We start from the raw sequence: 16,308 nt of genomic DNA on the forward strand, positions 1-16,308 counted from the left end.
CTGACCTGGTACAGTCCCGTTCTGACCTGGTACAGTCCCGTTCTGACCTGGTACAGTCCCGTTCTGACCTGGTACAGTCCCGTTCTGACCTGGTACAGTCCCGTTCTGACCTGGTATAGTCCCGTTCTGACCTGGTACAGTCCCGTTCTGACCTGGTACAGTCCCGTTCTGACCTGGTACAGTCCCGTTCTGACCTGGTATAGTCCCGTTCTGACCTGGTACCGTCCCGTTCTGACCTGGTATAGTCCCATTCTGACCTGGTACAGTCCCGTTCTGACCTGGTACAGTCCCGTTCTGACCTGGTACAGTCCCGTTCTGACCTGGTATAGTCCCGTTCTGACCTGGTACAGTCCCGTTCTGACCTGGTACAGTCCCGTTCTGACCTGGTACAGTCCCGTTCTGACCTGGTACAGTCCCGTTCTGACCTGGTATAGTCCCGTTCTGACCTGGTACAGTCCCGTTCTGACCTGGTACAGTCCCGTTCTGACCTGGTACAGTCCCGTTCTGACCTGGTACAGTCCCGTTCTGACCTGGTACAGTCCCGTTCTGACCTGGTACAGTCCCGTTCTGACCTGGTACAGTCCCGTTCTGACCTGGTACAGTCCCGTTCTGACCTGGTACAGTCCCGTTCTGACCTGGTACAGTCCCGTTCTGACCTGGTACAGTCCCGTTCTGACCTGGTACAGTCCCGTTCTGACCTGGTACAGTCCCGTTCTGACCTAGTACAGTCCCGTTCTGACCTGGTACAGTCCCGTTCTGACCTGGTATAGTCCCGTTGGGCCCGGTACAGATGACCTTCTTGATGAGGACTCCGTTGACGGTGTATTCTTCTTTACAAGTGCCGTCCGTCTTTGTAGGTTTGACGTAAACAAACGGCTCCTGGTGAATCGTCACAATCTGCACAAACAAACAAACAAACACATAAACACACGCACAAACAAACACATAAACACACGCACAAACAAAACATTTGATCAACGTGTTTATGAAATGTAAATAATTGAAATAATCTTAAATGAATGTTTCATGTTTAAACGGCATAAATAAAGTGGGACCTTGAGTCGTGTTGACATTTGGTACCCGAGTGGTTTCTCCGTCTCTCCTCCAGGCCAGATGATCTTCCTCTGAGGATTCATGACCACCTGAGCAAACAAGACCACACAAGTCCTGGTTTATAGTCCTGATTTATAGTCCTGGTCCATAGTCCTGGTTCATAGTGCTGTTTATAGTCCTGTTTATAGTCCTGGTTTATAGTCCTGGTTTATAGTCCTGTTTATAGTCCTGTTTATAGTCCTGGTCCATAGTCCTGGTTCATAGTCCTGGTTCATAGTCCTGTTTATAGTCCTGTTTATAGTCCTGGTTTATAGTCCTGGTTCATAGTCTTGGTTTATAGTCCTGGTTTATAGTCCTGGTTCATAGTCCTGGTTTAAAGTGCTGGTTCATAGTCCTGGTTCATAGTCCTGGTTCATAGTCCTGTTTATAGTCCTGTTTATAGTCCTAGTTTATAGTCCTGGTTCATAGTCCTGGTTCATAGTCCTGGTTTATAGTCCTGGTTTATAGTCCTGGTTTATAGTCCTGGTTCATAGTCCTGGTTCATAGTCCTGGTTCATAGTCCTGGTTCATAGTCCTGGTTTATAGTCCTGGTTCATAGTCCTGTTTATAGTCCTGGTTCATAGTCCTGGTTTATAGTCCTGGTCCATAGTCCTGGTTCATAGTCCTGGTTTATAGTCCTGGTTCATAGTCCTGGTTCATAGTCCTGGTTCATAGTCCTGGTTCATAGCCCTGTTTATAGTCCTGTTTATAGTCCTGGTTAATAGTCCTGGTCCATAGTCCTGGTTTATAGTCCTGGTTCATAGTCCTGGTCCATAGTCCTGGTTTATAGTCCTGGTTCATAGTCCTGGTTCATAGTCCTGGTTTATAGTCCTGGTTCATAGTCCTGGTTCATAGCCCTGTTTATAGTCCTGTTTATAGTCCTGGTTTATAGTCCTGGTCCATAGTCCTGGTTCATAGTCCTGGTTTATAGTCCTGGTTCATAGTCCTGGTTTATAGTCCTGGTTCATAGCCCTGTTTATAGTCCTGTTTATAGTCCTGGTTAATAGTCCTGGTCCATAGTCCTGGTTTATAGTCCTTGTTTATAGTCCTGGTTCATAGTCCTGGTCCATAGTCCTGGTTTATAGTCCTGGTTCATAGTCCTGGTTCATAGTCCGGTTTATAGTCCTGGTTTATAGTCCCGGTTCATAGTCCTGTTTATAGTCCTGTTTATAGTCCTGGTTTATAGTCCTGGTTCATAGTCCTGTTTATAGTCCTGGTTTATAGTCCTGGTTTATAGTCCTGGTTCATAGTCCTGGTTTATAGTCCTGGTTCATAGTCCTGGTTTATAGTCCTGGTTCATAGTCCTGTTTATAGTCCTGTTTATAGTCCTGGTTTATAGTCCTGGTTCATAGTCCTGGTTCATAGTCCTGTTTATAGTCCTGTTTATAGTCCTGGTTCATAGTCCTGGTTTATAGTCCTGGTTCATAGTCCTGGTTCATAGTCCTGGTTCATAGCCCTGGTTCATAGTCCTGGTTCATAGTCCTGGTTCATAGTCCTGGTTTATAGTTCTGGTTCATAGTCCTGGTTCATAGTCCTGGTTTATAGTCCTGGTTCATAGTCCTGGTTCATAGTCCTGGTTCATAGCCCTGTTTATAGTCCTGGTTTATAGTCCTGGTCCATAGTCCTGGTTTATAGTCCTGGTTCATAGTCCTGGTTCATAGTCCTGGTTCATAGTCCTGGTTCATAGCCCTGTTTATAGCCCTGTTTATAGTCCTGTTTATAGTCCTGTTTATAGTCCTGGTTTATAGTCCTGGTGCATAGTCCTGGTAATAGTCCTGGTTCATAGTCCTGGTTCATAGTCCTGGTTTATAGTCCTGTTTATAGTCCTGTTTATAGTCCTGGTTTATAGTCCTGGTTTATAGTCCTGGTTTATAGTCCTGGTTCATAGTCCCGGTTCATAGTCCTGGTTCATAGCCCTGTTTATAGTCCTGGTTTATAGTCCTGGTTCATAGTCCTGGTTTATAGTCCTGGTTCATAGTCCTGTTTATAGTCCTGTTTATAGTCCTGGTTTACAGTCCTGGTTCATAGTCCTGTTTATAGTCCTGTTTATAGTCCTGGTTTATAGTCCTGGTTTATAGTCCTGGTTCATAGTCCTGGTTTATAGTCCTGGTTCATAGTCCTTGTTTATAGTCCTGGTTCATAGTCCTGTTTATAGTCCTGTTTATAGTCCTGGTTTATAGTCCTGGTTCATAGTCCTGGTTCATAGTCCTGTTTATAGTCCTGTTTATAGTCCTGGTCCATAGTCCTGGTTTATAGTCCTGGTTCATAGTCCTGGTTTATAGCCCTGTTTATAGTCCTGTTTATAGTCCTGTTTATAGTCCTGGTTTATAGTCCTGGTGCATAGTCCTGGTAATAGTCCTGGTTCATAGTCCTGGTCTGGACCTGGGTCCCGTTGAAGACCCCGACTTGGACCAGTCGCCCGGGCTTCTGTTGGTAGTTGAGGATGCTGTAGGTGGCGAAGCGTCGATCTCCATCGTCGTTGAACTCAATTCGTCCCGTCAAACCATCTGGGTATTTGGACGACATCAGCACCCTGTCGACCAATCAGAGAGCAGCGTTTAGAGAAGTAACGACCAATCAGAGAGCAGCGTTTAGAGAAGTAACAACCAATCAGAGAGCATCGTTTAGAGAAGTAACCACCAATCAGAGAGCAGCGTTTAGAGAAGTAACCACCAATCAGAGAGCAGCGTTTAGAGAAGTAACCACCAATCAGAGAGCAGCGTTTAGAGAAGTAACCACCAATCAGAGAGCAGCGTTTAGAGAAGAAACGACAAATCAGAGAGCAGCGTTTAGAGAAGTAAAGACCAATCAGAGAGCAGCGTTTTATAGACGTAAGTTGTAAATGCTGAGTGACAGTGAAGCTCAGATCGGAGCAGCTCTAATGCCCATGACCTCTGACCTCTGACCTCTGACCTCTGCTGGGCGCGTGTTACGTTCAGTCGCATTTCCTGATTTGAGCTTCGTGTCCAACGATGCAGCGCTTCGTTATCGCCGTAAACGGAGCGTGATGCCAGCGCCTGACCCGCGCCACTGACTCTGAGCGTTCACCGCGCTCCTGATGCCAGCGTCTGACCCGCTCCTGATGCCAGCGTCTGACCCGCTCCTGATGCCAGCGTCTGACCCGCTCCTGATGCCAGCCTCTGACCCGCTCGTGATGCCAGCGTCTGACCCGCTCGTGATGCCAGCGCCTGACCCGCTCCTGATGCCAGCGTCTGACCCGCTCCTGATGCCAGCGCCTGACCCGCTCCTGATGCCAGCGTCTGACCCGCTCCTGATGCCAGCGCCTGACCCGCTCCTGATGCCAGCATCTGACCCGCTCCTGATGCCAGCGTCTGACCCGCTCCTGATGCCAGCGTCTGACCCGCTCGTGATGCCAGCGTCTGACCCGCTCCTGATGCCAGCGCCTGACCCGCTCCTGATGCCAGCACCTGACCCGCTCCTGATGCCAGTGACCCGCTCCTGATGCCAGCGCCTGACCCGCTCGTGATGCCAGCGTCTGACCCGCTCCTGATGCCAGCGTCTGACCCGCTCCTGATGCCAGCGTCTGACCCGCTCCTGATGCCAGCGTCTGACCCGCTCCTGATGCCAGCGCCTGACCCGCTCGTGATGCCAGCGTCTGACCCGCTCCTGATGCCAGCGTCTGACCCGCTCCTGATGCCAGCGTCTGACCCGCTCCTGATGCCAGCGCCTGACCCGCTCGTGATGCCAGCGTCTGACCCGCTCCTGATGCCAGCGCCTGACCCGCTCGTGATGCCAGCGTCTGACCCGCTCCTGATGCCAGCGTCTGACCCGCTCGTGATGCCAGCCTCTGACCCGCTCGGGATGCCAGCGTCTGACCCGCTCGTGATACCAGCGCCTGACCCCCTCGTGATGCCAGCGTCTGACCCGCTCCTGATGCCAGCCTCTGACCCGCTCGTGATGCCAGCGTCTGACCCGCTCGTGATGCCAGCGCCTGACCCGCTCCTGATGCCAGCGTCTGACCCGCTCCTGATGCCAGCGCCTGACCCGCTCCTGATGCCAGCGTCTGACCCGCTCCTGATGCCAGCGCCTGACCCGCTCCTGATGCCAGCGTCTGACCCGCTCGTGATGCCAGCGTCTGACCCGCTCCTGATGCCAGCGTCTGACCCGCTCGTGATGCCAGCGTCTGACCCGCTCCTGATGCCAGCGCCTGACCCGCTCTTGATGCCAGCGTCTGACCCGCTCCTGATGCCAGCGTCTGACCCGCTCCTGATGCCAGCGTCTGACCCGCTCCTGATGCAAGCGCCTGACCCGCTCGTGATGCCAGCGTCTGACCCGCTCCTGATGCCAGCGCCTGACCCGCTCGTGATGCCAGCGTCTGACCCGCTCCTGATGCCAGCGTCTGACCCGCTCGTGATGCCAGCCTCTGACCCGCTCGGGATGCCAGCGTCTGACCCGCTCGTGATACCAGCGCCTGACCCCCTCGTGATGCCAGCGTCTGACCCGCTCCTGATGCCAGCCTCTGACCCGCTCGTGATGCCAGCGTCTGACCCGCTCGTGATGCCAGCGCCTGACCCGCTCCTGATGCCAGCGTCTGACCCGCTCCTGATGCCAGCGCCTGACCCGCTCCTGATGCCAGCGTCTGACCCGCTCCTGATGCCAGCGCCTGACCCGCTCCTGATGCCAGCATCTGACCCGCTCCTGATGCCAGCGTCTGACCCGCTCCTGATGCCAGCGTCTGACCCGCTCGTGATGCCAGCGTCTGACCCGCTCCTGATGCCAGCACCTGACCCGCTCCTGATGCCAGTGACCCGCTCCTGATGCCAGCGCCTGACCCGCTCGTGATGCCAGCGTCTGACCCGCTCCTGATGCCAGCGTCTGACCCGCTCCTGATGCCAGCGTCTGACCCGCTCCTGATGCCAGCGCCTGACCCGCTCCTGAAGCCAGCGCCTGACCCGCTCCTGATGCCAGCGCCTGACCCGCTCGTGATACCAGCGCCTGACCCGCTCCTGATGCCAGCGCCTGACCCGCTCCTCATAACAGCGTCTGGCCCGCTCCTGATGCCAGCGCCTGACCCGCTCCTGATGCCAGCGCCTGACCCGCTCGTGATGCCAGCGTCTGACCCGCTCGTGATACCAGCGCCTGACCCCCTCGTGATGCCAGCGTCTGACCCGCTCGTGATGCCAGCGTCTGACCCGCTCGTGATGCCAGCGTCTGACCCGCTCCTGATGCCAGCGCCTGACCCGCTCGTGATGCCAGCGTCTGACCCGCTCGTGATACCAGCGCCTGACCCGCTCGTGATGCCAGCCTCTGACCCGCTCGTGATGCCAGCGTCTGACCCGCTCCTGATGCCAGAGTCTGATCCGCTCCTGATGCCAGCGCCTGACCCCCTCGTGATGCCAGCGTCTGACCCGCTCGTGATGCCAGCGTCCGACCCGCTCGTGATGCCAGCGTCTGACCCGCTCGTGATGCCAGCCTCTGACCCGCTCGTGATGCCAGCGTCTGACCCGCTCGTGATGCCAGCGCCTGACCCGCTCCTGATGCCAGCTTCTGACCCGCTCCTGATGCCAGCGCCTGACCCGTTCCTGATGCCAGCGCCTGACCCGCTCCTGATGCCAGTGACCCGCTCCTGATACCAGCGCCTGACCCCCTCGTGATGCCAGCGTCTGACCCGCTCGTGATGCCAGCGTCTGACCCGCTCGTGATGCCAGCGCCTGACCCGCTCGTGATGCAAGCGTCTGACCCGCTCGTGATACCAGCGCCTGACCCGCTCGTGATGCCAGCCTCTGACCCGCTCGTGATGCCAGCGTCTGACCCGCTCGTGATGCCAGCGCCTGACCCGCTCCTGATGCCAGCGTCTGACCCGCTCCTGATGCCAGCGCCTGACCCGCTCCTGATGCCAGCGCCTGACCCGCTCCTGATGCCAGCGTCTGACCCGCTCCTGATGCCAGCGCCTGACCCGCTCCTGATGCCAGCGTCTGACCCGCTCCTGATGCCAGCGTCTGACCCGCTCCTGATGCCAGCGTCTGACCCGCTCCTGATGCCAGCGCCTGACCCGCTCCTGATGCCATCGCCTGACCCGCTCCTGATGCCAGTGACCCGCTCGTGATGCCAGCGCCTGACCCGCTCGTGATGCCAGCGTCTGACCCGCTCCTGATGCCAGCGTCTGACCCGCTCCTGATGCCAGCGCCTGACCCGCTCCTGATGCCAGCACCTGACCCGCTCCTGATGCCAGTGACCCGCTCCTGATGCCAGCGCCTGACCCGCTCGTGATGCCAGCGTCTGACCCGCTCCTGATGCCAGCACCTGACCCGCTCCTGATGCCAGTGACCCGCTCCTGATGCCAGCGCCTGACCCGCTCGTGATGCCAGCGTCTGACCCGCTCCTGATGCCAGCGTCTGACCCGCTCCTGATGCCAGCGTCTGACCCGCTCCTGATGCCAGCGCCTGACCCGCTCCTGAAGCCAGCGCCTGACCCGCTCCTGATGCCAGCGCCTGACCCGCTCGTGATACCAGCGCCTGACCCGCTCCTGATGCCAGCGCCTGACCCGCTCCTCATAACAGCGTCTGGCCCGCTCCTGATGCCAGCGCCTGACCCGCTCCTGATGCCAGCGCCTGACCCGCTCGTGATGCCAGCGTCTGACCCGCTCGTGATACCAGCGCCTGACCCCCTCGTGATGCCAGCGTCTGACCCGCTCGTGATGCCAGCGTCTGACCCGCTCGTGATGCCAGCGTCTGACCCGCTCCTGATGCCAGCGCCTGACCCGCTCGTGATGCCAGCGTCTGACCCGCTCGTGATACCAGCGCCTGACCCGCTCGTGATGCCAGCGTCTGACCCGCTCCTGATGCCAGAGTCTGATCCGCTCCTGATGCCAGCGCCTGACCCCCTCGTGATGCCAGCGTCTGACCCGCTCGTGATGCCAGCGTCCGACCCGCTCGTGATGCCAGCGTCTGACCCGCTCGTGATGCCAGCCTCTGACCCGCTCGTGATGCCAGCGTCTGACCCGCTCGTGATGCCAGCGCCTGACCCGCTCCTGATGCCAGCTTCTGACCCGCTCCTGATGCCAGCGCCTGACCCGTTCCTGATGCCAGCGCCTGACCCGCTCCTGATGCCAGTGACCCGCTCCTGATACCAGCGCCTGACCCCCTCGTGATGCCAGCGTCTGACCCGCTCGTGATGCCAGCGTCTGACCCGCTCGTGATGCCAGCGCCTGACCCGCTCGTGATGCAAGCGTCTGACCCGCTCGTGATACCAGCGCCTGACCCGCTCGTGATGCCAGCCTCTGACCCGCTCGTGATGCCAGCGTCTGACCCGCTCGTGATGCCAGCGCCTGACCCGCTCCTGATGCCAGCGTCTGACCCGCTCCTGATGCCAGCGCCTGACCCGCTCCTGATGCCAGCGCCTGACCCGCTCCTGATGCCAGCGTCTGACCCGCTCCTGATGCCAGCGCCTGACCCGCTCCTGATGCCAGCGTCTGACCCGCTCCTGATGCCAGCGTCTGACCCGCTCCTGATGCCAGCGTCTGACCCGCTCCTGATGCCAGCGCCTGACCCGCTCCTGATGCCATCGCCTGACCCGCTCCTGATGCCAGTGACCCGCTCGTGATGCCAGCGCCTGACCCGCTCGTGATGCCAGCGTCTGACCCGCTCCTGATGCCAGCGTCTGACCCGCTCCTGATGCCAGCGCCTGACCCGCTCCTGATGCCAGCACCTGACCCGCTCCTGATGCCAGTGACCCGCTCCTGATGCCAGCGCCTGACCCGCTCGTGATGCCAGCGTCTGACCCGCTCCTGATGCCAGCGTCTGACCCGCTCCTGATGCCAGCGTCTGACCCGCTCCTGATGCCAGCGCCTGACCCGCTCCTGAAGCCAGCGCCTGACCCGCTCGTGATGCCAGCGTCTGACCCGCTCGTGATGCCAGCGTCTGACCCGCTCGTGATGCCAGCCTCTGACCCGCTCGTGATGCCAGCGTCTGACCCGCTCGTGATGCCAGCCTCTGACCCGCTCGACCCGCTCGTGATGCCAGCGTCTGACCCGCTCGTGATGCCAGCGTCTGACCCGCTCGTGATGCCAGCCTCTGACCCGCTCGACCCGCTCGTGATGCCAGCGTCTGACCCGCTCCTGATGCCAGAGTCTGATCCGCTCCTGATGCCAGCGCCTGACCCCCTCGTGATGCCAGCGTCTGACCCGCTCGTGATGCCAGCGTCTGACCCGCTCGTGATGCCAGCGTCTGACCCGCTCGTGATGCCAGCCTCTGACCCGCTCGTGATGCCAGCGTCTGACCCGCTCGTGATGCCAGCGCCTGACCCGCTCCTGATGCCAGCTTCTGACCCGCTCCTGATGCCAGCGCCTGACCCGTTCCTGATGCCAGCGCCTGACCCGCTCCTGATGCCAGTGACCCGCTCCTGATACCAGCGCCTGACCCCCTCGTGATGCCAGCGTCTGACCCGCTCGTGATACCAGCGCCTGACCCGCTCGTGATGCCAGCCTCTGACCCGCTCGTGATGCCAGCGTCTGACCCGCTCGTGATGCCAGCGTCTGACCCGCTCGTGATGCCAGCGCCTGACCCGCTCGTGATGCAAGCGTCTGACCCGCTCGTGATACCAGCGCCTGACCCGCTCGTGATGCCAGCCTCTGACCCGCTCGTGATGCCAGCGTCTGACCCGCTCGTGATGCCAGCGCCTGACCCGCTCCTGATGCCAGCGTCTGACCCGCTCCTGATGCCAGCGCCTGACCCGCTCGTGATGCCAGCGCCTGACCCGCTCCTGATGCCAGCGTCTGACCCGCTCCTGATGCCAGCGCCTGACCCGCTCCTGATGCCAGCGTCTGACCCGCTCCTGATGCCAGCGTCTGACCCGCTCCTGATGCCAGCGTCTGACCCGCTCCTGATGCCAGCGCCTGACCCGCTCCTGATGCCATCGCCTGACCCGCTCCTGATGCCAGTGACCCGCTCGTGATGCCAGCGCCTGACCCGCTCGTGATGCCAGCGTCTGACCCGCTCCTGATGCCAGCGCCTGACCCGCTCCTGATGCCAGCGTCTGACCCGCTCCTGATGCCAGCGCCTGACCCGCTCCTGATGCCAGCGTCTGACCCGCTCCTGATGCCAGCGTCTGACCCGCTCCTGATGCCAGCGCCTGACCCGCTCCTGATGCCATCGCCTGACCCGCTCCTGATGCCAGTGACCCGCTCGTGATGCCAGCGCCTGACCCGCTCGTGATGCCAGCGTCTGACCCGCTCCTGATGCCAGCGTCTGACCCGCTCCTGATGCCAGCGCCTGACCCGCTCCTGATGCCAGCACCTGACCCGCTCCTGATGCCAGTGACCCGCTCCTGATGCCAGCGCCTGACCCGCTCGTGATGCCAGCGTCTGACCCGCTCCTGATGCCAGCACCTGACCCGCTCCTGATGCCAGTGACCCGCTCCTGATGCCAGCGCCTGACCCGCTCGTGATGCCAGCGTCTGACCCGCTCCTGATGCCAGCGTCTGACCCGCTCCTGATGCCAGCGTCTGACCCGCTCCTGATGCCAGCGCCTGACCCGCTCCTGAAGCCAGCGCCTGACCCGCTCCTGATGCCAGCGCCTGACCCGCTCGTGATACCAGCGCCTGACCCGCTCCTGATGCCAGCGCCTGACCCGCTCCTCATAACAGCGTCTGGCCCGCTCCTGATGCCAGCGCCTGACCCGCTCCTGATGCCAGCGCCTGACCCGCTCGTGATGCCAGCGTCTGACCCGCTCGTGATACCAGCGCCTGACCCCCTCGTGATGCCAGCGTCTGACCCGCTCGTGATGCCAGCGTCTGACCCGCTCGTGATGCCAGCGTCTGACCCGCTCCTGATGCCAGCGCCTGACCCGCTCGTGATGCCAGCGTCTGACCCGCTCGTGATACCAGCGCCTGACCCGCTCGTGATGCCAGCGTCTGACCCGCTCCTGATGCCAGAGTCTGATCCGCTCCTGATGCCAGCGCCTGACCCCCTCGTGATGCCAGCGTCTGACCCGCTCGTGATGCCAGCGTCCGACCCGCTCGTGATGCCAGCGTCTGACCCGCTCGTGATGCCAGCCTCTGACCCGCTCGTGATGCCAGCGTCTGACCCGCTCGTGATGCCAGCGCCTGACCCGCTCCTGATGCCAGCTTCTGACCCGCTCCTGATGCCAGCGCCTGACCCGTTCCTGATGCCAGCGCCTGACCCGCTCCTGATGCCAGTGACCCGCTCCTGATACCAGCGCCTGACCCCCTCGTGATGCCAGCGTCTGACCCGCTCGTGATGCCAGCGTCTGACCCGCTCGTGATGCCAGCGCCTGACCCGCTCGTGATGCAAGCGTCTGACCCGCTCGTGATACCAGCGCCTGACCCGCTCGTGATGCCAGCCTCTGACCCGCTCGTGATGCCAGCGTCTGACCCGCTCGTGATGCCAGCGCCTGACCCGCTCCTGATGCCAGCGTCTGACCCGCTCCTGATGCCAGCGCCTGACCCGCTCCTGATGCCAGCGCCTGACCCGCTCCTGATGCCAGCGTCTGACCCGCTCCTGATGCCAGCGCCTGACCCGCTCCTGATGCCAGCGTCTGACCCGCTCCTGATGCCAGCGTCTGACCCGCTCCTGATGCCAGCGTCTGACCCGCTCCTGATGCCAGCGCCTGACCCGCTCCTGATGCCATCGCCTGACCCGCTCCTGATGCCAGTGACCCGCTCGTGATGCCAGCGCCTGACCCGCTCGTGATGCCAGCGTCTGACCCGCTCCTGATGCCAGCGTCTGACCCGCTCCTGATGCCAGCGCCTGACCCGCTCCTGATGCCAGCACCTGACCCGCTCCTGATGCCAGTGACCCGCTCCTGATGCCAGCGCCTGACCCGCTCGTGATGCCAGCGTCTGACCCGCTCCTGATGCCAGCGTCTGACCCGCTCCTGATGCCAGCGTCTGACCCGCTCCTGATGCCAGCGCCTGACCCGCTCCTGAAGCCAGCGCCTGACCCGCTCGTGATGCCAGCGTCTGACCCGCTCGTGATGCCAGCGTCTGACCCGCTCGTGATGCCAGCCTCTGACCCGCTCGTGATGCCAGCGTCTGACCCGCTCGTGATGCCAGCCTCTGACCCGCTCGACCCGCTCGTGATGCCAGCGTCTGACCCGCTCGTGATGCCAGCGTCTGACCCGCTCGTGATGCCAGCCTCTGACCCGCTCGACCCGCTCGTGATGCCAGCGTCTGACCCGCTCCTGATGCCAGAGTCTGATCCGCTCCTGATGCCAGCGCCTGACCCCCTCGTGATGCCAGCGTCTGACCCGCTCGTGATGCCAGCGTCTGACCCGCTCGTGATGCCAGCGTCTGACCCGCTCGTGATGCCAGCCTCTGACCCGCTCGTGATGCCAGCGTCTGACCCGCTCGTGATGCCAGCGCCTGACCCGCTCCTGATGCCAGCTTCTGACCCGCTCCTGATGCCAGCGCCTGACCCGTTCCTGATGCCAGCGCCTGACCCGCTCCTGATGCCAGTGACCCGCTCCTGATACCAGCGCCTGACCCCCTCGTGATGCCAGCGTCTGACCCGCTCGTGATACCAGCGCCTGACCCGCTCGTGATGCCAGCCTCTGACCCGCTCGTGATGCCAGCGTCTGACCCGCTCGTGATGCCAGCGTCTGACCCGCTCGTGATGCCAGCGCCTGACCCGCTCGTGATGCAAGCGTCTGACCCGCTCGTGATACCAGCGCCTGACCCGCTCGTGATGCCAGCCTCTGACCCGCTCGTGATGCCAGCGTCTGACCCGCTCGTGATGCCAGCGCCTGACCCGCTCCTGATGCCAGCGTCTGACCCGCTCCTGATGCCAGCGCCTGACCCGCTCGTGATGCCAGCGCCTGACCCGCTCCTGATGCCAGCGTCTGACCCGCTCCTGATGCCAGCGCCTGACCCGCTCCTGATGCCAGCGTCTGACCCGCTCCTGATGCCAGCGTCTGACCCGCTCCTGATGCCAGCGTCTGACCCGCTCCTGATGCCAGCGCCTGACCCGCTCCTGATGCCATCGCCTGACCCGCTCCTGATGCCAGTGACCCGCTCGTGATGCCAGCGCCTGACCCGCTCGTGATGCCAGCGTCTGACCCGCTCCTGATGCCAGCGCCTGACCCGCTCCTGATGCCAGCGTCTGACCCGCTCCTGATGCCAGCGCCTGACCCGCTCCTGATGCCAGCGTCTGACCCGCTCCTGATGCCAGCATCTGACCCGCTCCTGATGCCAGCGTCTGACCCGCTCCTGATGCCAGCGCCTGACCCGCTCCTGATGCCATCGCCTGACCCGCTCCTGATGCCAGTGACCCGCTCGTGATGCCAGCGCCTGACCCGCTCGTGATGCCAGCGTCTGACCCGCTCCTGATGCCAGCGTCTGACCCGCTCCTGATGCCAGCGCCTGACCCGCTCCTGATGCCAGCACCTGACCCGCTCCTGATGCCAGTGACCCGCTCCTGATGCCAGCGCCTGACCCGCTCGTGATGCCAGCGTCTGACCCGCTCCTGATGCCAGCGTCTGACCCGCTCCTGATGCCAGCGTCTGACCCGCTCCTGATGCCAGCGCCTGACCCGCTCCTGAAGCCAGCGCCTGACCCGCTCGTGATGCCAGCGTCTGACCCGCTCGTGATGCCAGCGTCTGACCCGCTCGTGATGCCAGCCTCTGACCCGCTCGTGATGCCAGCGTCTGACCCGCTCGTGATGCCAGCCTCTGACCCGCTCGACCCGCTCGTGATGCCAGCGTCTGACCCGCTCGTGATGCCAGCGTCTGACCCGCTCGTGATGCCAGCGTCTGACCCGCTCGTGATGCCAGCCTCTGACCCGCTCGACCCGCTCGTGATGCCAGCGTCTGACCCGCTCCTGATGCCAGAGTCTGATCCGCTCCTGATGCCAGCGCCTGACCCCCTCGTGATGCCAGCGTCTGACCCGCTCGTGATGCCAGCGTCTGACCCGCTCGTGATGCCAGCGTCTGACCCGCTCGTGATGCCAGCCTCTGACCCGCTCGTGATGCCAGCGTCTGACCCGCTCGTGATGCCAGCGCCTGACCCGCTCCTGATGCCAGCTTCTGACCCGCTCCTGATGCCAGCGCCTGACCCGTTCCTGATGCCAGCGCCTGACCCGCTCCTGATGCCAGTGACCCGCTCCTGATACCAGCGCCTGACCCCCTCGTGATGCCAGCGTCTGACCCGCTCGTGATACCAGCGCCTGACCCGCTCGTGATGCCAGCCTCTGACCCGCTCGTGATGCCAGCGTCTGACCCGCTCGTGATGCCAGCGCCTGACCCACTCCTGATGCCAGCGTCTGACCCGCTCCTGATGCCAGCGCCTGACCCGCTCGTGATGCCAGCGCCTGACCCGCTCCTGATGCCAGCGTCTGACCCGCTCCTGATGCCAGCGCCTGACCCGCTCTTGATGCCAGCGTCTGACCCGCTCCTGATGCCAGCGTCTGACCCGCTCCTGATGCCAGCGTCTGACCCGCTCCTGATGCCAGCGCCTGACCCGCTCCTGATGCCATCGCCTGACCCGCTCCTGATGCCAGTGACCCGCTCGTGATGCCAGCGCCTGACCCGCTCGTGATGCCAGCGTCTGACCCGCTCCTGATGCCAGCGTCTGACCCGCTCCTGATGCCAGCGCCTGACCCGCTCCTGATGCCAGCACCTGACCCGCTCCTGATGCCAGTGACCCGCTCCTGATGCCAGCGCCTGACCCGCTCGTGATGCCAGCGTCTGACCCGCTCCTGATGCCAGCGTCTGACCCGCTCCTGATGCCAGCGTCTGACCCGCTCCTGATGCCAGCGCCTGACCCGCTCCTGAAGCCAGCGCCTGACCCGCTCGTGATGCCAGCGTCTGACCCGCTCGTGATGCCAGCGTCTGACCCGCTCGTGATGCCAGCCTCTGACCCGCTCGTGATGCCAGCGTCTGACCCGCTCGTGATGCCAGCCTCTGACCCGCTCCTGATGCCAGCGTCTGACCCGCTCCTGGTGCCAGCGCCTGACCCGCTCCTGATGCCAGCGCCTGACCCGCTCCTGATGCCAGTGACCCGCTCCTGATGCCAGCGTCTGACCCGCTCGTGATGCCAGCCTCTGACCCGCTCGTGATACCAGCGCCTGACCCCCTCGTGATGCCAGCGTCTGACCCGCTCGTGATGCCAGCGTCTGACCCGCTCGTGATACCAGCGCCTGACCCCCTCGTGATGCCAGCGCCTGACCCGCTCCTGAAGCCAGCGCCTGACCCGCTCCTGATGCCAGCGCCTGACCCGCTCGTGATACCAGCGCCTGACCCGCTCCTGATGCCAGCGCCTGACCCGCTCCTCATAACAGCGTCTGGCCCGCTCCTGATGCCAGCGTCTGACCCGCTCCTGATGCCAGCGCCTGACCCGCTCCTGAAGCCAGCGCCTGACCCGCTCCTGATGCCAGCGCCTGACCCGCTCGTGATGCCAGCGTCTGACCCGCTCCTGATGCCAGCGCCTGACCCGCTCGTGATGCCAGCGCCTGACCCGCTCCTGATGCCAGCGCCTGACCTGCTCGTGATGCCAGCGCCTGACCCGCTCCTGATAACAGCGCCTGACCCGCTCCTGATGCCAGCGTCTGACCCGCTCCTGATGCCAGCGCCTGACCCGCTCCTGATTCCAGCGTCTGACCCGCTCCTGATGCCAGCGCCTGACCCGCTCGTGATGCCAGCGCCTGACCCGCTCCTGATGCCAGCGCCTGACCCGCTCCTGATGCCAGCGCCTGACCCGCTCCTGATAACAGCGCCTGACCCGCTCCTGATGCCAGCGTCTGACCCGCTCGTAATGCCAGCGTCTGACCCGCTCCTGATGCCAGCGTCTGACCCGCTCGTGATGCCAGCGCTTGACCCGCTCCTGATGCCAGCGCCTGACCCGCTCGTGATGCCAGCGCCTGACCCGCTCCTGATGCCAGCGCCTGACCCGCTCCTGATGCCAGCATCTGACCCGCTCCTGATGCCAGCGCCTGACCCGCTCGTGATGCCAGCGTCTGACCCGCTCCTAATGCCAGCGCCTGACCCGCTCCTGATGCCAGCGCCTGACCCGCTCCTGATGCCAGCGCCTGACCCGCTCCTGATGCCAGCGCCTGACCCGCTCCTGATGCCAGCGCCTGACCCGCTCCTGATCCTCTTCCTCTCCTCCTCTTTTCTTCCTCTCCTCCTCCTCTTCCTCTCCTCTTCCTTTCCTCCTCTCCTCATCTTCCTCCTCTCCTCCTCCTCCTTCTCCTCTTCCTCTCCTCCTCCTCTCCTTCTCTCCTCTTCCTCTCCTCCACCTCCTCCT

At 62.0% G+C, this 16,308-nt stretch overlaps 1 protein-coding gene across 3 annotated transcripts in view; it reads right to left on the minus strand.

Annotated features, from left to right (window-relative positions):
- Positions 1-16,308, minus strand: part of grin1b (glutamate receptor, ionotropic, N-methyl D-aspartate 1b) — a 69,831-nt gene that overhangs the window by 36,881 nt on the left and 16,642 nt on the right. For all 3 annotated transcript variants that reach the window (XM_072433599.1, XM_072433598.1, XM_072433597.1), the window contains 3 exons: positions 3,475-3,625; positions 1,056-1,142; positions 762-897 (listed from right to left, as the gene is read on the minus strand). In XM_072433599.1, the coding sequence (XP_072289700.1) occupies positions 762-897; positions 1,056-1,142; positions 3,475-3,625 (374 nt within the window). The remainder of the gene's footprint in view (positions 1-761; positions 898-1,055; positions 1,143-3,474; positions 3,626-16,308) is intronic.

Source organism: Eucyclogobius newberryi, unplaced genomic scaffold (genome assembly GCF_026437365.1).
Source record: "Eucyclogobius newberryi isolate DKJ021-1_F unplaced genomic scaffold, fEucNew1.0.hap1 SCAF_6, whole genome shotgun sequence".
In the NCBI taxonomy this organism is placed as follows: Eukaryota; Metazoa; Chordata; class Actinopteri; order Gobiiformes; family Gobiidae; genus Eucyclogobius; species Eucyclogobius newberryi.